Raw genomic sequence first — 21,113 nt, 5'->3', positions numbered from 1 at the left:
TGAGCAGCTCCCTGCATCTCCCCCACCATCTGCTCCTGTCCTCAGATCACCCTCTTTGACGTACTGGCCCAGCTGCCCTGTGGCCGCGTTCACAGCTCACTAATTGCTCTAGCTGAGAAATAACCACGGGACAGCACAGACAGATGCCAGCACAGCGCGGGGCGGCAGGCGCGAAGTGCAGTGATGGGGAACGGGCTCCTGATGGTGGCTGAAGTGAAGCCACGGGCTCGCAGCATGCTGCACAGCAAGTGTAAATCAAGCAAAACACAGGTTGCTGCCTCTTCATCCTGCTTGGCAGGGGACAAGCAGCCCTGGGACCAGGTTGTTGGCTGGGTGAGGATGATCTAGACTTGATTTTATCTGTGAGGTTCCCTCCTCTCTTTGCAGCTGGCTCTGATGCCCGTTGTGTCCTCCATTGGCAGCCCAGCAGAGAGACAGTGCAGGCATCTCCCCCTCCTCAATCTGAAATAGTTTAGATTAGCAAACTGAATCAGTCAGGGCTGGTCAAGCTGTTGGGGTGGTGACCAAGGGGAGCGGGGCAATACTTGCCATTTGTGGCAGCAATGAAATCTGGACTGTTAGGCTTTCCTGAAACCCCAGACTCAGACCAGGCACCCTGGGTAGCTTGTAGGGGGGTGATAAAGACCTTCTGAAATCGTGATGTCCGTGCTACGTGAACTACTGGAGCGAGTTCAGAGGAGGGCAAGTGAGATGATGAGAGGACCGGAGCACCTGTCATACGAGCATAGGCTGAAAGAACCTGGCCTGTTTAGCCTGGAAATGAGGAGGCTGAGGGGAGACCTCATCAATGTGTATAAACATCTGCGGGGAGGGTATCGAGAGGATGGTGCCGGTCTCCTTTCACTTGTGCACAGTGACAGGATGAGAAGCAACGGGCACAAAGTGAAGCACGGGAGGTTCCAGCTCAGTATGAGGGGACACTTCTTCGCTGTGAGGGTGACAGAGCAGGCTCCGAGGAGCACCTCCACACCGAGCCGAGGAGCCGCGCACCTGCAGCTCCCGCCTCGCCCCCTCAGCGGGCAGGGCCGGCCGGTGGCCACCGCCTCCCTCCCGCCCCCTCAGCCCCCAGCCCCGGCGGCCATAAGAGGCGGTGGCGGCGGGGCCGGGCCGGCAGCGGCGGGGCGGCCGCCATGAAGTCGCCTCAGGCGCAGCGCCCGGCGAACCACGGTAGGGTGGCGGGAGGGCCGCCAGGTCTACCCTCGCGGCGCGGGGGGCCGCCAGGTCTACCCTCGCAGCGCGGGGGTGCTCGGCGGCTCCTTCACCCGCTTCTTTCTTTCTTTCTTTCTCCCTTCCTTCAGGCTCCGGCCGTCGCCCCGCGGAGCTGCCGGAGGAGGAGGAGGGCGACTTGGCGGAGGCGCTGGGCGAGTTCGAGGCGGTGCTGGAGGATTTCGCCTGCCCCGCCGGCCGGCGCCGCTTCCATTACGGCGAGCACCTGGAGCGCATGAAGCGGCGGAGCAGCGCCAGCACCAGCGACCTCAGCGACTCGGAGAGTGAGTGACGGGGACGGGGAGACGCCGAGGGTGGCTGCCTGACCCTGCCCGGCCATCCCCACTTCTGGGGGGCACGGGGGTTTATCTCTTGTGGCTTGTTTTAGGGGAGAAGCGCAGGGTGTTGGTGAGCCCGGGGTTGCCTCCCCCAGTGTCGCAGGGATCTGTTTGTTGCATTTCAGGTAAAGGAAAAAAGTGGTTCTAGAGGAAATAAGGCTGGAAAACTTGGTGTGAAGGGAGGTTAAACTGCCAGCTGGTAAAACATTGAGGTATCTTACAGCCTTACAAGATAAAAAAAGGTGTTACTAAATAAAATAGGAACCAAAAGGGCTGTTCAGTTGCATCTTAGTAGCCTGAACATCAGTGGGATGAGCAGGAACTGAAGTACGCTTTCCAGAAGAGAATGAAACAAATCCAGGCTTCTGGCTTGGTGAGCAGAGCTGTTCTCGCTCTTCTGGAGGTGATAGTCTCAGGCAACTCGCATCTGAACATATTTGGCATGCACAAACAGCATGCAGAAAGCTTGGAACAGGAAAGGTGGGAAGAGGGTATCAACTGGTGACCTCTGAGCAGTGGGAGCTAAGTGCTTATTCTAGCCAACTAGAAGTCTTACCCCTCTCAAATTCACTAGTCAGGGAGAGAATATCTTCCCTGTTCTCCTTGGCAGTGATAGAATCAAGTGCTGCTCTGTCAGAGGTAAGTTCTGTTTAAAAACAAGCTATCCCCACTTTTTTTAGTTCCTAAACTGTTTTATTCATGCTTATCTTCATCAGACTTTCTTTATTTGTCAGTTACTTGCAATAAAATTGTTCCTTTCTGCTGTGCATCTTTTCAGTGTGCATCTTTGACTTCCTAGCAGTTAAACTGTGACAGCACAGCTTCTCAAACTTATCAGAGCTGTTTGTTTCATCAAGGGGTAGGATTGATTTCACTTCAGTCACAGGCAGTTTTTTAACTCCCCCAAACTTGGATTCCTTGCCTAGCCATGTCTTTGGATTTTGTTTGTAGTCAGTGGAGATGTGTGGATCAGGATGTTAATCCATTGCTGCTTCATAATGGAGTGGGTGAATTGTTTCTTGCAAGTAAGTATTCTTCTCTCCTGCTGAGGGAGACTTAGGAATGTATGCCTGATCTAGGTCAAACACCATCCTTTTATATGGCTGAGGGTGTATAAGCTGAGGTCTGCATGCACTGAATCAAACTGGAGTATGGGACCAGTTCTGTAAATTCAGGTCTGTTATTAACAGCAATAGTACAGCCCTAGTATTACAATTTCTTGTGCAGTCTTTCAGTGTTATAATTTCTTATCCTCTTGTATACTCTTATGGAAAATAAGAGGCAATAGCGATTATCCAGTGTTGGGAAAGTGAAGAAAGAAAACAAAACAGTATCAAGAACTTAAGCTCTATCCATGCAAGAAGGGTGCTTGTAGTTGCTTGGCATATCTGCTGTGGTTCTGTAAATTTGCATCTTGAACAGTGCTTAAAATTGCTGTTAGGATTGGAAGGAAGGGCATTTTAGGGAAGGTATTCATCTGACAGGGCAGAGGACCTCATGAGAGACCACATACTCATGCAAATTGGCAGACAAGATCTTCAGGAAGGTCTGGAAAATGGTGTCATAAAGCTTAATTGATTTAGACAGAATAACATTAATGGGGTAGCCTGATAGACAGGGGTTGAGGACTTGGTGCAGAGCCATCAGGGATCCTGAGTTAGGAACATGTCAAACATCCCAGTGACAACCTGTACTGGGGTTCCTCCCTTACTGATGTGTGATGTGGAGGGTGGCTCTGGACAAACCGGAAGGCACTGACTTCTCGGTGCTGGCATACACTGTGCCAGGAGGTGCACTAAGAGACCTGTTGGGGTCCAGCTGCCTCCAGCATATGAGGATATGTTTAAGGGGAAAAAACAAAACAAAAAAAGCCATTTTTTTCTTTTCTCGGAAAAGGCCCAGTAAGACGCTTTTTTTCCTAAAGGCATCGTTCCGTGCAGACAACTTGTTTTGGAGCTGTAGTAGGATCGGAGAGGGAATGCAGACTTATGAAGAGCTCCTTTTATAAAACAGGCTCCAGTGGCTGATGTAATCCGGCTACACTCCCTATGTCCATTTTAAGAATAGGTGTAGGGAGTTTTCTATTTATCTTTCTGTTCAAACTAAAGTTTTTTTCCTTCGGGTCACCTTTCCTTTGGTCTCTATCCTTTAGGGCAAGTAGTGCTGAATAGCTGACCTCACTATTCCCGTGGTAACACTTGAGTTAAACTTCACTGTAGGATCAAGGGAAAAACTGGGCTGAAAGAGCAAGCTATTGCAACATAAATCTGCAACAACACAGAAGTGCCAACAGTATTCTCTGTAGATAGTTTGAGTTATGATCTTGTTCATGGAGGCTCTTTCAATCTTTGCAGAACTCTGTTATCTGACACTGTAAGCTATTCCAAGTATACTTTGTAATGTATTTACAGAGCAGTTCAGACTGTCATATTTTAGTACTATACCTTGTTGTTAGAGTAATCTAATCATCCTGACTGATGTATGCCTAACATTCAACCACTCCACGTATCTTTCTGCCACTCCTGTGGTGATACCTTTGATTCTAGGGTGGGACTGTAAGGGGAGGTAATGTTTAAACTATTTCAGGGCATCTGAATCAATCTGAAATTTAACTTTCCTAGAAGCTAGTGGCTGATATAAAACAGCATTATGACCATTTGATAGTAGGGTAAGGAAAGCATTTCCTGAGGCTTACGCTGTGAGGATGTCTATTTGATTTAAACAGAAGTATTTATAAAAGGTCTTTATTATTATAGTTAAGTTTGCAAATACTTTGCAGCTTTTGTTCTTTTTGTTAGAACCCTATGTTCTTCTTGAGGAAGCTGGCACCAAAAATACTAACTGAAATTCTTACATTACGTATTTCAGCATCTTAAGGACAGGAAAAAAATAAAATTGAAGACTACGTTGGAAAATGGACTTGATAGGATGAGATGTGGGAGAGCCAAGCACTGTTACTTGACTGAATGATCTCTGGATGAGGTCTGCCTTGGCTGTGGTTAAGTATCGTACGTAACACAACAGACTCTAGATCTTACAGTAATAAGTGTTAGCATGTGCAGATGTTCACGATGAGCTTAGTGCTTGGCCCACAAGTGTTACATTAACCACAACAGCTGATGGGGTCAGTGCTGGAAATCATGATGCAATTGGGGATTTAGTCCAATGCTCATTCTTGAGTGAATACCAATTCTGTTTCAACTTGATGTATTCAACTGAATCAAAGTGTAACAGCTTCATGCTTTGGGTTGTTGATTATGCTGAAACTTCTGAGCTAAAGGACACCTTTTGCTATTTACTGCCTGTGTTGGTTGTGATAAAATAGGATTTGTGTTAGAGAGTGCTGTCTTGTCAAAAATCCACTTGTGTAAATGCAACAACACTGTCAAATTTACAGAGAACTTGCTACTCGTGTGTTGGAATAAGCCTAGGACTCAGGGGAATGGCATGGAGCTGCTTCAGGGGGAGGTCAGGCTGCATATTAGAAGGTTTTTCACTGAGAGGGTGGTCGGGCATGGGACAGGCTCCCTAGGGCAGTGGTCACAGCACCAAGCTGCTGGAGTTCAAGAAGTGTTTGGACAACTCTCAGCCACATGGTTTGATTTTTACTGCATGTCTACTCAACTCATTTTGCTTAACAAAACACGGCAGTGTCAGGACACTCAAGTTTAGGCTTGGGATAATGAACCAAAAGTGAGACTTGATGAGAGACTGAGAAGGGAAGCACTCTAGCATTTCTTGCACCAAAGTTATAATAATACCTAGAGGCTAAACCATAATTTGGTGTTGTACTCTCTGAAATGGTTTGATCTTTAGCTACAGATGCATCTTCTTTCTGAAACAGGTTCAGTTTCCAGTCTGTCTATTAAAAAGCATCACAAAATAAAATGCATCAATTCTTTTCTTTCGCTGCTAAAGCCTGCAGCACATCTTCTTAGTCACTTGTAGGAGAATGCAAATGCTTTCTGACAAACACCTCCTGGCCTTTAAACTCCTCAAATGACCATGAGGACATCTACAACTGTGAGCTGGAACAACGCCTTTGCTATCTAGAGCAGAAGCATCAGCCACTGTTAAGACTGCAGCACTCACCCTCAAAAGCCAGTACCTTCTCTACATCTTGTAATACAAAGACATCAGAAATGACTAAAGAGATGAAATAGTTTCCAAATGACTCACTAGACTGAAGTGTCAGCCTAGAGATGACTCGGCTTGGGTGGGGACAAGCTTGTCTTCCAGAACACCATGAGTGACAGTAGGAAAGTGGCTGCTACCTCGCCCAGTGTGGAAAAAAAAAAAAAATCAAAGCAGCACACTTCATATAAGAGCTCTTTCTTTGCATGTTGTGTAGTTTATAGTTTAACTGTATGCCTTAAGGTGTCGTGGATGTTAAAAGCTTACATACTCAAAATAACTAGATAAATACATGGGATGGGGGAGGTACATCCTCAAGGGACTATTTTATGCTAAGAAGTTACTGGTCACTTAGAAAATGTGTTGATTTATGCATCGTTAGAACCTGGTGGAGTTGCTTTAAGTTATCTGTTTGCACCTGCTCCACTCAAACTCTTGTAGGCATCTGCTGTGAGAAACAGGAAGCAGAGTAGACGAGCCTTTGGTTGTGGTGACCAGTCCCAATCTTGCACGATCAAGAGGAGAACATTTCTAGGAGTTGGATTGCCTGTGCAGATTTCTAATGGCCTGTCTCTAAGATGAATATGATACAATATTTATAAAGGGGAAAAAAAAGAGAAGACTTCATTTTGTGAGAACTTTTTATTAATTCACCTGAAAAATACTGTTTTATTAAATTACTAAGACATTTAAGGAGAAGAAAACCCAGGGGTCTCAGGTATGTAAGCTTCTTCAATGTAATAAGAAGTGTGCTTTTTGGTAAGATTTTCATTTTTTTCATTTTTGCCTCTCCAGCATGCTTGTTGCTCTACTGCCTCATGAGTAGTAAGCATGATGGGTGCGTGGGGTGGTGAGTTTTGTGTATAATGAAGCTGTACTTGCACATCTGGATTTGTCTTCCTAGATTGCTTCCTCATAACTTGTAAACATGTGACTTGAAATCTTTTAAATCATTAAGCCTAGACATGTAAATAATAAGTGTGAGATTTCTTGGTCACCATTGGAACAGATGGCTAGGCAAAAGTCAGTGAACAATGCTGTGAAACGTGAGTGTGATTATGATCAAAATAAACCCAATCCTTGAGGGCTGCAGCATATTGACCACAGAGCTCGTTTCGCAATGCATGTTCCTCACTCCAGCCAGTGGCATTAGAAATTCCAGACCTTATTTTTATTTTCTTAGCAAGTAGCCTCTGTTCTGCCTGGCACTGAGTCGTGCCCTCTCTGTTCATTAAATGCTGACTATCAGTACACAGTGAACTCACGATCTGTGAAAACTTAAGTGGAATTGTAAAACTCCTCTGAAAACTTGAAGAGAGTTTTCTTAAACTCTCCTTAGTGAAAATTACAGCAAAAATCTTACTGACTTGGTGTTTCTTAAAACTGTATCCTGATCTATGGTACTAGAAAGAACATAACATTAGGTCAGACAGCTGAACTTTTCCGTTGTCTGTTTTAAAATGAAAAGTTTGAGGTTTTCCTCCTTCAGTTAATTACTGTCCAGAACCTTTCAATTGTTCGCTTTCTGTAAATATAGCATGTTCCCATGGTATTGCAGTGTGTTTTTTTTGTGGTTTATCTATATATTGGAACAGCAAAGGGCAATGCTAACTACAGATTACACTGCCAAAGTAAAACACACCCGTATTTATTTCAAACCCATAATTTTGCAGCTCTTGGCTTAGTTGAACTTGTGTAAATCAGCTCAGTAGCTTAGCTATCAGAATTTAAGGTCTCTTCTTAAAGAGACAATATCATAGCACTGGTTTTTCTTAGAAACTGCCCCCTTTGGCTTTTACTTTTTATGTGCACACAGGCATGAGAACCAAAATGCAAAACCCCAGGAGAAGAAGCAATGACTGCAAGAAACCCGCATCGCAGTGGGAGAGCAGGGGCTGGATGAGGAAGGACAGCAGCAAGAGATCCTTGGCATCAGCCTCCAGCTATTAGGTTGCAGGGGAGGTTGTATCTGCATGGCAGTGGAAATCTTCCAAAGCCCCTTTTTTTTTTGAAGGCAAATGAACAAGTCTTGGCTGTGGCAGCTGGTAGAGAGCAAGGACTGAAATGTCCTTTTCCCAGAGCTTTCTGCCCTGGAGCCACGCTTGCCAGACTTGGTATTTTTGTGCAGTGAATACAGTAAGAACTCCTTAACAGCGCATTGCTTCCAGGTTTTTATAATAAACCTGATAGCGGGGCTTTATTCCTCCCATCACCAAAATTTCTGTTGCTTGTTGGCAAGTGTAAGCTAGAGTCAGTACCTAAAATCTTTGTTTTTCTGAGAGATATAGGGATTATTTTATTGAAACAACAGATAATATTAAAACCCGTCAAAAGGTAGCTCTGTCTTGTAAAAACCTTTCATCTCTTGTAATTTTTCCAGCACTGGAAGGAAGACACTTAAGTATTTAAAGCAATGCTTCTGTCTTCTTTACGACAGGGCAAAGAGAAAATATTTCCCAGGTTTGTGGAAACAAGCATGAAATAATATTTCCTGGTTTGATGTGTTGTTGTGAAGTGGGTGGTCAGTACTTTCAAGTAGAAGGGCTGTGGAGAAAGCTACAAAAAGAATCAAGGGTGACTGCTAATTCAGGCGTGTGAATGGATGTGAATAAGTTTTGTATCACAGAATTGTCTAGGTTGGAAGAGACCTCAAGATCACTGAGTCCAACCTCTGACCTAACACTAACCAGTCCTCCACTAAACCATGTCACTGAGCTCTACATCTAAACATCTTTTAAAGACCTCCAGGGATGGTGACTCCACAACTTCCCTGGGCAGCCCATTCCAATGCCTCTCAACCCTCTCAGTAAAGAAGTTCTTCCTCAGATCCAACCTAAACCTCCCCTGGTGCAACTTTAAGTGGCTGATAACCTTCTGTAAGGTGAGTTGTCTTCAAGTGTTCACAAAACGAATGCTTTATTCCAGCTATATGTAAGAGCAACTGGAGCTTTGGATGGGGTGCATGAGGTTTGTGATACAGATTCCCAGGATCACTACATCTGGTGTCTGGATGCTAGCAGCACAGACTGCACATTAAAAGCATACTCAGCCTTCTAGCCAGTGTTCTCTGCATTATTTCTTATTAATTCACGTAACTCTAAAGCCTTTAAAGTACTAAATTACTTGAAAGCTCGTGTTCTGCTTTTCCCAACTGTGCTACCTCAGACATATGTTTCAACTTCTGTCTGCTCTTTCAGTGTGGTGTTCTCTTGGCTTCTGCCCTGTTTATGTGAGGTGTTATTTGGCTTTTTCATAATGGTAGGGGTTTTGTCCTGATCAGTTAAAACTTTCCGTTCTCAGTCCCTTGTTCACTGGGGTTTGCATCTTGGCTACGAAGATGTGGTTTTAGTTGAAAGCTGCTCCATGAGCTGAGTTCAGGAAGAAATTTGTCATACCTTTAACTATTACTTGAAGACCACTAATATGCTAGGATTTGTGTTCATTGTATGGTGCTGGTCAGATAATGTTGCAGAGCAGTGTTGGCTCTTCTCTCCCCCCTTAGATTTGTTAGGTTTTGATCTTTTTAGGAGCTGCTTCTAGAAGATATTTCTTTAAATTCCTGTTTTCAAAACCTTCTTGTAGTTCTGCTTTGTATTCCCCAAATCTGTCTGAAATTTCTGAGTAGGTTGGGTTTGATCTGCACAGGCTTAGAGAAGCCAGCAAACGCTTAAGAGTGAAGATATTTCACAATGAAAACCCAGTGTGAAGAAGCACCCCGCTTGTTCTGAGCAAGAAATACCAGCCAACAGCTGATCTGGCCAAGCAGAGTTCCCAGGCATCAATGTCACCTCACTGCTCAGTTTGCACGTGGGTAGCATCGGCATTTAATGGAGCAGGAGCTGAGCTGATTGCAGAGGGCACTGTTCAAGGTCTGGTACTGTGATGGGTCAGCATACATGAAAGAGGGAAATCCTCCAGGGTGAAGTTTCTCACGGACCTTGGCAAGGAGAGCTCTGGTCCTGCTGCGTCTCACTAACTCAGCGTGGCTGCCTTCATTTAACCAGGGCAGTCATCTCCTGGCATAGCAAACGGGACAGATGTCCAAAAAATGTGACAATTCTCACTTGGATGGCCCTGGTGGTGCAGTGTAACCGCCTCTTGGCCAGGGCTCTAAAGACAAATGCGACAAGTGCTGCAGGTAGGCAAATCACTGGCTTCAGTGGCAATCATCACCCTGTATAACGACATAAATTTATATGCTAGGAAATGTGCCAAATAGAGACCACTGCCACAGTCACATCACAATGATTTCTTCTTTTGGTAGAGCTACAATTTTCAGATCAATTTTCAGCTCAAAACTGCAGTAGCTACCAGTTCTGGTCTCTAACACAATGGCAATTCCTCCTTCCAGTGAAAACACGACTAATACTTTGCGTGAGCTGCATGCATCAAGAGGGAAGATAGCAATTGGTATTTGTGAAGCTTTAGGACTGCCCTAAAATCCAGGAACATCGGAATGATATTGGAACCTTTCCCATTGCTTTCCATGGCATGTAAAGCTTCATTTAAAAGACCAGCTAAAATAAGATTGCAGGCATCTTGTGTATAGATTTGCTGCTTCATGAACTCAGGAGTCGAGCAGGAAGGCGTTTCTGTTCTGAGCTGGGCACTGCTTTTGCTGTGTGTCATTGCCACAGCAATGGCAAGCTGTGTAATTATGCTTTATGTAACAGTACTTCTGAGGGACTCTTCTTGTCATAGAGCTCTTAATTTAGATTTTTAAATAGCTTTCGAAAACTTCAAGTAACTGAAATCTCTGAAGATACTGTAAATCCTACAGGCCATACTGTGTTTAACTTGGTGGATGTGGGATAACTGCAGTTCCTGTAACATTTCCCAGCTGATGCTGATTGCAGGGAAAGCTGATGGTTTGTTCTAGGAGGTGAAATTGGGCCTGGGACTATGAGCTGTTTAACAGTAGGTGTGGGAGCCACAACTTTCAAACAATACATAATTGATTCATCTCTCTGGCATTCAAGTCTGTAGACTTGAGTTTTACAGACTCTGGAGCATGTATCCAGAAACATCCCATTTCTCTCTTTAATTCTACTGCAAAATGTAAGAATGTGGTGTTCTTAACTTGCATTGTTGCTTTTTAACAGGTGCAGACTCACTCTACAGGAACAGTCTCAGCCTCAGCGATGAAAAGCTTAACTCTCCAACTGCGTCTACTCCAAGTTTACCATCTCCATCAGTAACTCCATGTAAAGGTAAGCTTAATACTAATTGTTGACACTTCTGAATTCTCAGTTTATATGGGGTTCTTCCTTTGGGCAAGCATTTGCACAAATGCATGGACTCTTGGTTTTGAATGACCACAAAAGTAAGGATTATGGTTAAGCACTATGGGTGCAAGTATTATTCTGCTTTTGATCATCAGTTCATCCACACTTCTTCACATGTTATCCAGCAACTCTTCTGGTCTTGAAAGCTAATGAAAGTTAGTTTTTCTGGTTGATCAGAATCTGTGGCACTATTCAAAGAATATTCACTTCAGAATTAACTGAAGTCTAAATGTTCCAGCTAGGTAGAGAAATACTTAGCTGGAATGGAGGGGTGCAGTGTGTGACTTCAGAAACCTTTCAAGTTAAAATGATTATTCAGATCCATGTAGACCCTGCACTGCTGATTCAACCCAAGCACTAGTAATTCCTTCCTCCTTTGTAGCTGTAGAGTTTCAGAGAAGTTTGTCTTGCAGCTGATCTAACTCACCAGAAGGCTTTTCATACAGATAACTTAGATTAAGCCTGGACTAGAAATACCAATAAATGTAACAAACATGCATGCACTAAACGGTGCTGTTCTAACTGGTGTTCTCATGCATGCTCAAGCGTTTTTCACTTTCATGTGTTTCATGTGTTGACCAGTCACAAATAAAATGTTCTCTTACTGATTACCATGATACCAGGGAGAAATGAGTCATAGTTAATAAGAAGCAGGGGGTTAAAAAATGTCTCAGTTAAACTGGTACTATTGAGTTAATGCTTTGCCAAGAGTTGCACTAAAGGTCAAGATCTTCCTGATGAGAAGATAGAAATAGGTAGAACCAGCTTGGAATAGACCCCAGAAGTGAAATACGGAAGCCACTTGACATAAAACTAGATTGGATGGAGCCAGTGGCATTCTCAAGAGTGGGAACTTAAGTGCATGTTTGAACTTTAAATTTATAATGTGGATCAAGATCAAAGGATCTAACACCTCAGCCACTGATACTGATGGGACTTAAGAGGCTTAGATTTGGGCAGGGCTGGGAGCTAGTTGTGTAGGGTTTGGCTGGGGCCATGAAGGCAATATCTGAATATATACAATAAGGAAGAATGGAAGAATCCTACAGTAGCAGACATGGCTGAGTTGACCTGCAACTTTTTTCCCCACTTCCTTTTTTCCTTTTAAAGGAAGCTAAAATTTTGTATCTATTTGGCAAAAGCAAAGTAAACCCCTGTTTAGCTGTCTCCCCTGTTTTCTAAGAATGTATCTGGACTGCAGCAACCCAGTTGAACTTATCTGAAAATAATCTGGAGCAGGTTTGATACTGTGAAAACAATTTTGGGAGTTATGTGGTTCCACTTGTTTATTTTTGGTCAGACAAGTGTCATCTCTCTAACACCGGCTGTCTCTTCCTAATTTGCAGCAAAGCTTGGAGACACGAAGGAACTGGAAGAATTCATTGCTGATCTTGACAGGACACTAGCAAGTAAGTAGATTTTGAAGACTACTTCTTGCTTGTTGCTGTTGCTGCATGACGAAAGCCAATGTATTGGTGGGTGGGGGAAAGACTAGAAATAGTTTTATATAATGTAGCTGTGTTTTAGTTTGCTGGTTTGCATCATTGTGGTTAAGAAGGTAAAACAGACTGAGCTCTGGTCTCTGCCTAAATGTTCAAGGCATGCAGTTTAGCTCATGTGACAAAGGCTGCACTCCCTTGTACCTCTGTCCCTATCTAAGGCAGCTGCAGTTCATATCTTCTTGTCAGACACTGCTTTAAGTCCTTAAAAATGCTAAGATACGAGTTTGTGCTTCTTAGTTATAAGGCTAAGTGACTGGAGGGATATCTGTAGGTGAGGAATGCTTCTTATATCACACCTTGCTTTGTGGAAAAAGTTGATATCCCCATTTATTGCCTTAGATGAAATATTAAGCTCCTGTTTGATCTTATTTTTACCAGGAATGGAATGTAGCAATCATTTCCTGTGTCACTGTCTGGAAATCGTATTTTCCAGTTATTCTACTGGGTTCTCCATTATGATTTGGGGTGGGGAACAAAATCCCCAACACATTCCCCATCCTATATTCTGTCTATTTCTGCCTATTCTTCTACTTCCTGCCCTATTTGTCTGGGGCATGAAAATGTTTTTGTTTTGTGGAACCGACTATAGAAGCCAAAACAACAAAACTTCATAGGACTAAACCGAAACAGAAGTATGTTTAAAAAAAATAACACACAACAAACAAAAACCTATGAACTGAGTTTCTTGTATTCATTAGGTAATTTCCCTTCCCTGTAATTCTTGAAGCTGTGGCCATCTGCCTTGGATTTAACTCAAGACAGCTGCCCTTCTGAGCTTCCTACTTCCCTGTCTTCTTACTCTTATCTTGAATAAGAGAAGTGAAACCAGGATTAAGATATTTCTGGTTTCCTGACTTCTGTCCTGGATGCAGGCTTGAGCTAACTGTCCTTACCACTTGAACTTAATTGACTGATTGCTTTTCTGAAAAACTTGGGTTTGAAGATTTACATAGAACAAAGAAAAATCCCCAAATCAGCAAGTACTTACTCTGCTGTACCTCACAGAGCAGTGGTGCAGCAAGTCTTAAAGGGCTACTTGTAGTGTATTGGTTTCATTGTCCCCTTGCAAGGCACATCTAAAGCGAGGCCAGGTTTTGCTACCTGCTGTGGTATTTTTACCAGCTAATCAAACCTTTGGGTTATCTCAGCAGAGTCTCATTTAAACACTATATAAACAGTATATCACTAAAACACTTGTTTTATATCACTAAAACAAGTGTTTTAGTGATATACTGTCGTATGCTGAAGTTCTGGGAAAAGTCTAATTTCCATCTGCTATTTAATGTCACATTTTTGAGTATTATTGTACTTGGATGCTTGAGGTTGCACAGGCCTTTGTGGAGATGCCTTTAGAAGCATAAAATTGTTGCCTTAAATTGTTGTATGTTAACCTTTTAGTTCATGTTTTAAAAAAAAAAAAAGGCATAGTTGCTGCCTGTCAGGCAGCTAGCAATCTTATTTAATACAGATTTTACAGCTCTTGTTTTGTATTTCCAGGTATGTGAGATGAATCTCTGGCATTGTTTGCCTGTGAATGTCATCTGAAGGATAAGTGACATCAGTTGCTGAAAACTGCTGCCCTCGTCTGATAAATTTGTTACCCAAGATACTCATCGTCTGAACATAACCTTTGTAAACTCGTACAAGTATTTAACTGGCAAACATCAGTGTTGTCACTTTGCAGCAGGTGGAATCGTGTAACTTAAGTGTTACAGCTATATTTTGCTTTAAAATATAGCTTAAATTTTAATTTAAAGTTGCTTTTATGAAAATATATTTGTAATTTTATATAGTTGAGGACTTTTAATGCTTTTTTTTCATTTATAATATATTTTTGTATACAAATAAACCCTAAACTGGAATCCAGATGTCTGAAACTTTCCTGTGAACTATGAAATATGAGCACAAATTAAGCTCTTACTGAAAACAAAATCAAGCTTTAAAATACCTGAGGCTGTATTTCTTGTTAGGTGAAATCTTCATATGGGACTTCGTGTTGTTCTCTTCAAATTGATTAAGAGTATTTTGTACTATGTAAAATTAACCCAGTCTGGAAAATAAAATCAGTCAACCTTTTATATTAAGGCAAATCTGAAATAACACTTAGTACGGATTTGAACAATAACACCTCTTTGAAACCCCATCTAAAAGCTATCTTTAAAATCACACTTCATTTTGTAGTAGGTACTAATGGTGCGGTTAGATATTCAGGCCCAAAAGCTTATGGAGATGCTGTAGCATAAAGAAAAGACTTAAATGTCTGGATGTCTTTGAAACCAGACCCTTGGGTCCAAAACAGTCTTCATCCCTTTAAAAGGACCGTCTGGCCATCGATGTGCTGGAAGAGCGGAAGGTAAAGCTGTGGATTTTTTTGGTGAGGAACCTGATTCTTTCCATATGCATTAAGCACTGGAGATGTCATTGTGAGCTCTACCCCAGCTGCTGCAGGCATTACGTGCAGCTCTGCTGTCTAAGCTGCTCATGTGATTGCCCTCTAATCCATTCAGGCAAAGTGAGCTGGACTTGTTTAAGCTGCAGGTCTTATTTTGACCCAAGCAGGTTAGCGAGCAGTCACAGAAGTGATTCAAATATTGTGCTTATTGGGTCTGTTATCTTCGTGTGTGGCTGTGCCTGGAGAAGGATGTCTGCACTCACGGCACTGTGGCCAGCCCATTGCTCAGGGAGCTGGGAGGATGGATTTGGACTTACCTTCTGCAGCCTGGAGAAAGCATAATCTGCTGTACATTTGAAAACTGGAGCATCACGAGCAGATTCATCTCTGCTTTGTTTTCAAAAACAAATAATAATCAAACTTGGATTATGCTAAATGCTGTATGTGTTTTCCAGTTTTCTTCACTAAATAAGCAAATGAAATTCTGAACTGGATGCCAATCAGTCTGAAGCAAGCTTAAGTTGGTTGGTTGTGCTTTTCCTTCTGTCAGACAGCAGGACCATGTAAGATGATGTAGTATCTTCCTGAAGAAGAGAAGCTTCCTTTGTGTTTCCTATAGCAGATTCAGGTGATAAATCCTCCCTGGGAATAAAAAGGGAGTGAAATTAGTTTCTGTTGAAGACTAGGAAGCTTCAAATGGCAGTTGAGAGTATAAATACAGAAAGCTGGTGATATAATTAAAAAAAAAGAGTGGAGCTTCTTGTTCTAGAAGAACTGTAAAATGTGGGATGCTCTGAGATGGTGAGGAGCTTCTGAATGCTTTGGGATTTACTCAGAAGCCCCTGCATGGTAGGAAAACCACGCTGAGCAGCTAGATAGGCTTGCTCTGGCAAAGTGAGAGCACTGTGGGCGTACAGTGCTACTGCACTATAAACACGGAGCAGCAAATCCTCCCTTTGGCTGCCTCTGTGAAACTGAGAGGGGAATCTGGCCCTTCGTGCTGGTCCCAGATGTAGAGGGATGTTTTGCTGTGCAAAGACAGGGAGGGGGATTCTGTGGGCTGCTGTGGGGCTTCCTGAGACCCGGAGAGGGAGAGGCACTGTGCCTTCAAACAAGGCAATGCCGGAGAGAGGAGACAAACTCATGCTTTTCAGAAATAATATTAGCATAAGGCGTGTTTTTTAAAGCTATTTGAGCAGGAGCTGAGGTTTCTCTTTCTCCATTTTTACATTGTTTGGTAGGGTGAGAGCTGGAGTGGTTGTGAGCTGTGGATGCTACTGTTCTGGAGGCAGGATACCCAAAGTAAGCGCATGTAGGTCAGCCCTGTGTTTCAGAGGAGGCCAGCTCAAATGACTGTGGGGTGTGTGGAGAGATGACAACTGTTTTTTTTTTCATTCTTTAAATTGTATTGTTTGAGGTATTGGGGCACGAATGCTCAGCTTTCCCTGTGCATATTCAGTTGTTGCTTGATGCAGCTCAATGCCTGACTATAGTCAGTATTGGAAGTTGGATGTTTCACCTTTTATAAAGTGATATTACTGAGCTAGCACAGCACTTCGGAACAGCACTATTTTATCCTTGTAGATGCAGACTCTCAATTTTGAAGATGTTTCCTGTGTAAGCAGAGGTTTAAAGCAAGTTATGTTCTTCATCTTGTGTAACATGAAGTCATTTGGGGATGGAGCTGAGGATTAAGTCACCATCTGCTTGTTTTTCTAATCTTATTTATGCATACACAGGTAGAGAGACTCCCGCTCGCTTGTACAGCAGCTCTAGAGCTCACCAGCTACGAAATCTGGGAGTGTCTTCTGCCAAGCTGTTGATTTGAGTTCCCTGCAGTTTATTATGCTTTGTTTTGAATGCCTTTGTGTCAAAAAGACAGTGGTAATGTAGATTGGAGTAAACTTATGATTGAAGTTGATCATCTAATTACGTACATCACTGAAAAATGCACTGCTGAGAAGTTCTTGTGATGCTCAGTCCCCAGTGAGTATTGCTGGAGGCCATCCTGCCTACGTGGGCCAGCCTGACTTTAATCCTTGTTTTGACCTTCTTGAGCTGCGATGCTCAATCTGGACTCAGGAAAAGACTCCAAGCCCTGTCCTGCCAACACCACTCCTCCTGAAACGGAGCTGAGGGCAGGCACCTTGGCAGAGCTTAACATGTGTAAGGTGAGCTGCAGCAACTATTTGCACGTATGCTCTTTACCTGCTGCAAATTCAAGGTTAAATGGATTAGTTTAACCCCCCATCACTCAGGCTTGAGCTAATGTGCCTTATCTTGAGTTTGCCATTGTGTCCCGGGTGCAGTCACCCAGGCTCAGCTGATACCTGGTAACTCATTAAGCTTGGTGCTCCTTTTCCTGAGCCCTTAATGGGGGAAGAGAAGAGCCAAAGGAGGGATTTTTTTTCCCCCCAGTGGTCTTTAACCATTGATGCACCCACAGCCAGGTGAGTTCTTGTGAGGGAGGAGAACAGCCCTGTTGGCAGTGGCTGTGTAGAAGGAAAAGCAGGCTCTGCCTCACAGGGCTTGCTTGTAGGGGAAGGGCTCAGCCACTGCCTTCTCCTCACCTACTAAGCAGATATCAGTGGTGGAGCACACGCTGGGTGTAGGACTGATTTTCAGCAGGGTTGCCCCAGATGAAGGGTCAGAGGGACTGAGAACCCATCTTCACAGATTCAGCTTTATTTAAGCCCATTGTCCGGGAGTTGTTCATTCCTCACCGGAGCCTGTCTTGTGCGAGAAGGTGCGTGAATGTGCGAGGCATCACAGCTGCCGGGCTGTTGGAGAGAAACTCCCAACCTCACGGCTTGCCGAGTCTGGAAGCGAAATGAAAATCTTACAGCCAATGTGACAGCAGCAACTCCTGAACCCAGTCCAGCTCTGCAAGCTAACAGCCCAAACTCTATATCCTCAGTGGGGAAAACTCCTGTTTTCTGTGTTACTTTTACAGCCTTTCTACGTTACTGACTTCATTGCAGCTTGGCCAGCAGTTCTGGCTGTCTAAATAACTTTGCATTAATGTAAGAGGATCCTGGCTGCTATCTCTCACTGGCTTAGAGTTGTAAAACAGATCTTGTCAAGGCCCTTTTCTTACAGATTCTGAGTTATCAGTTAAGTGCTGTTGGGATTAAAGCAGGCCACTTGGTGCAAAGGGCTTTTAGTGCTTCAGTTGGGTTTGCTCTTACATTTGATGTTTTGGGAACTAAAGTATTGATCGCTTTCCCTTAAACTGATCAAGCTCCTCTGTTTTCCAACGGCATGCAGAGCTTGCTGGCTCCTCGGGGCAGCCTGGGGATGCTTGAAGTGGGTTGACATTAATTCATGACTAAGCTTAAAGTGAATGTTACCTTCTCCGTAGCATGTGGCTGCAATACGGAGTGACTTCCTCCAGTTCTGTTTATCATTAATTTCAGATCATAATAAAGAACCTCACCCTTGTCTCAAAAACCCACAAATGGGTCTTCTGGTGTGCGTGCAGTCTCGGTGTTTCTGAAAAATAAATTTTGCTGGTATGTGAAATGGGGTCAGGACTTAGGCACTTACTGATCGAGGTGTATCACCCCAAAAGTAGCACGATGGCTTGCTTCATGACCTACCTGGGGCACCTGTCCCCTTGGATGTGCTGGGCAGGAGAACACCTGCAGGTGCAGCACCACGGGACAGCCACGGTGGACAAATCCTGGGGCTGTGGTGTGGGAGCAAAGCCCCCATGAGATGCTGCAGGATGAACCTAGACGTGCATGTACCTGGGATATGGTTTGGCACATTCAGTTTCCTGGGCTCTCCTGCAGCATCAAGCACCGATCTTGGCAGTTGTGTTGGGCCTGTCCATGCTCACAGATGACTCCTTAAAGCTGTGTATATTTCAATAGCTGTATGCACTTGGAAAACTGATGTGTGAGCAGTAGCTTTGTTTGCCTATGAATTTATTACGTGGAACAGAATGCACATTTTTTCTTAGGGGGTTCAGTTCTCATTCTCTAAATGGCATCCCAGCTCATTTATTTTGTTGGCAGCTGGTACAACGTGCTGCTAATACACCGTTGGTTTATTAGGCATTAGCAGCTACACATCAGCTGTCTCAAAGCTCATCAGCAAGCTAAATTAAATGCCACCTTATAGCACAAAGCAAGCTTCCCCAGTATGCCTCAGCTTGAACCCAGAGGAAGATGGTGAGAGTTTGGCCCTGGTCCTGTCCAAAGGGAGCTGGTGGCGTTGGGCTGAACTAACACTGACATCGGGTTTAAGGACTCTGAGACCTCGTCTCAGAGCTGTCTGCCTGTGCTGCTCGCAGCTCTTCTGCACCTCAAATAATCTCGAAGGAAAGGTCTTGCCCTGGCAAGTGTCCCTGCTACTCCCGAGCCTTCAGCAAACAACATTAAAAGAGCCTGCAAGGTACCTTGTAACACAAAACGCTTCCTATGAGCTCTTCTCTAGCCTCTGCTTTATTTTGTAGGCAGCTGATAATCTTTCCTCCAGCGTCCCCTTCTCAAATCAAGCCAAACAGTGAGCATCACAACCCACCCAGCGGCTGGTGCCTCTGCAGAAAGGCAGGAGAAAAGGAGCGAGAGTCAAAGGCTGCAGACTGCCCCCCCACCTCCTTCAGCTCCTCATCAGGACCAATGTCCAGAGTAACAGCATTTACTCCTACACGTTTCCTGAGTGTACATAACAAGCCTTTCAACTCCTCTGTCCTGGACCCCAGCTATCAGATGCACCAGAGCAGCATCAACCACTGAAAAGCAATAAAATAAGATAGGGGCTCTATGTATAAGGGTTTTCTTGGATCTGATTTCATATTTTCTCCACTAGCTCATGCGGTCTCCTGTTTTCCCTCTTCCTCTTTGTTCGGTGGGGTGCAGGATTTTCAATTAATGCTCTTCCATGCTGGTGGGGAAAGGTTTAGTTTTACACTTGGCTCTTGTGTCAGAGGGAGGAAGTCCCGGCATGTCCCGTCGTGCACGCTTCGTTTAAGGCACGTGACAAAAACATAAGGTTTTGCTGTCACATAACAGCAATGCTGCAGGAATGAACATCCTGGGGCCACTGCAACATAAGTATTTTTATTTTTATTTTTTTGTTTGGGTCTTAGAGAAACGATGGCACAAGTTGTCCTTTCCCAATGGCACCCCAAAGCAGAGCTGCAAGCTGCTGAGGACTTGGTTCAGCTCCAGCAAAGAGCAACTTCATCCACTCACTGGAGCTGCTAGAAGAAGATGAGACCAGCAAATTTTCTTAAAAATCTCAGTGCCCTCATACATTTCTTCCTGTCCTTGCTGAAATTCACAGAAATGCACCCAAAAGAACTCTGTGGTAGGGAAAGCCTGTACATTTCTCCCCACATTATGACTCTCCTACTGGGAGACATGGTCACCTTAAATACGCAACTAAAGACAGCTGGAGGACAACATTTACCCTTATTGGGGTCTTTGTTTCCCTTAGCCCTTGGGGAAAAAATAAAAAATAAAAATAAATATATATATATATATAAAAAACAACCTCCAGCAGTGTCTGCATCTCAGTCTCTATCTTTGAGAGCCTTTTCTCCCACACGGATTTCCACAATTGATGCCACTGACACCAAGTTATTGGGATTTGCTCTCTGTTACTTCTTTCCTTTGTGATTAAATGGCTCAGATGTACAGGATAGGTCCCACATGTTCGGGCTGCTTTATTTATCCCTCCGGGGATGGGGACAAACAAGTTTGTAACATGCACCAAAAAAGTGGGCCATCCCAACTGGAAAAAATCTTTAAAATGTCAGCTCCATTTTAGTACTTAATATGTTGTGTCCACAGTCTTTCACATTTCATTTCTGGAGTCCATTTCTGGGCTTGTGTTTAAGGCTAAAAGAAGCTTTTCTGCCAGTGACAGCTGGGCCATCTGCCTTTCTTCCTTAGTCCTCATGGCTGGGTGGCTAAATAAGAAGGAGCTGTTCAGCTAACCTCAGCATCTGCCAATTGTGCTTTTTTTTTTTTTCTTTTGGTCTTTCCAAAAATGGCATTCTTTTTGCCTAAAAATAAAATTTACGCTTCCAAGCCAAAGAGGCAGACCTCCCCAGGCGTTCTGAATAACATCTTTGTTTTGAAATGTCTCTTGAATTCCGTGTAGTGAAAGCCTGACATTAAAAAAGGTGTTTTAGTTTGGTACTCATATTGGCTGATTCTCCAAATACAATAAGACAGCAGAGCCCCTGTGCTACCCTGTGACGTGCTGTCATTAACACCCCATG

The 21,113-nt window shown here is 43.8% G+C and overlaps 1 protein-coding gene across 2 annotated transcripts; it reads left to right on the top strand.

The window, feature by feature from the left end:
• The first annotated feature begins 1,125 nt into the window (after positions 1 to 1,125).
• Positions 1,126 to 14,424, top strand: RGCC (regulator of cell cycle). Of its 2 annotated transcripts, XM_084290694.1 has the most exons (5): positions 1,126 to 1,188; positions 1,320 to 1,511; positions 10,802 to 10,909; positions 12,331 to 12,393; positions 13,984 to 14,424. In XM_084290694.1, exons 1-5 carry the CDS (start codon positions 1,152 to 1,154, stop codon positions 13,989 to 13,991), a joined length of 408 nt encoding a protein of 135 aa, XP_084146820.1. In that variant the 5' UTR covers positions 1,126 to 1,151; the 3' UTR covers positions 13,992 to 14,424. The 2 variants fall into 2 exon arrangements, with proteins under 2 accessions (XP_084146820.1, XP_084146821.1); XM_084290695.1 differs by lacking the exons at positions 10,802 to 10,909; positions 12,331 to 12,393; positions 13,984 to 14,424 and adding an exon at positions 7,516 to 7,942.
• The last annotated feature ends 6,689 nt before the right edge of the window (positions 14,425 to 21,113 follow it).

The sequence above is a fragment of the Netta rufina genome (assembly GCF_964035555.1).
Source record: "Netta rufina genome assembly, chromosome: 1".
Lineage (NCBI taxonomy): Eukaryota > Metazoa > Chordata > Aves > Anseriformes > Anatidae > Netta > Netta rufina.
Note: the sequence above shows the minus strand (reverse complement) of the source record. Positions and strands in the feature narration are given on the sequence as shown.

Coding starts and splice junctions, on each gene's coding strand:
- RGCC (XM_084290694.1), top strand. CDS start 1,152: ATGAAGTCGCCTCAGGCGCAGCGCCCGGCGAACCACG. Junction 1,189..1,319: donor GCAGCGCCCGGCGAACCACG/GTAGGGTGGCGG, acceptor CCCTTCCTTCAG/GCTCCGGCCGTCGCCCCGCG. Junction 1,512..10,801: donor CGACCTCAGCGACTCGGAGA/GTGAGTGACGGG, acceptor GCTTTTTAACAG/GTGCAGACTCACTCTACAGG.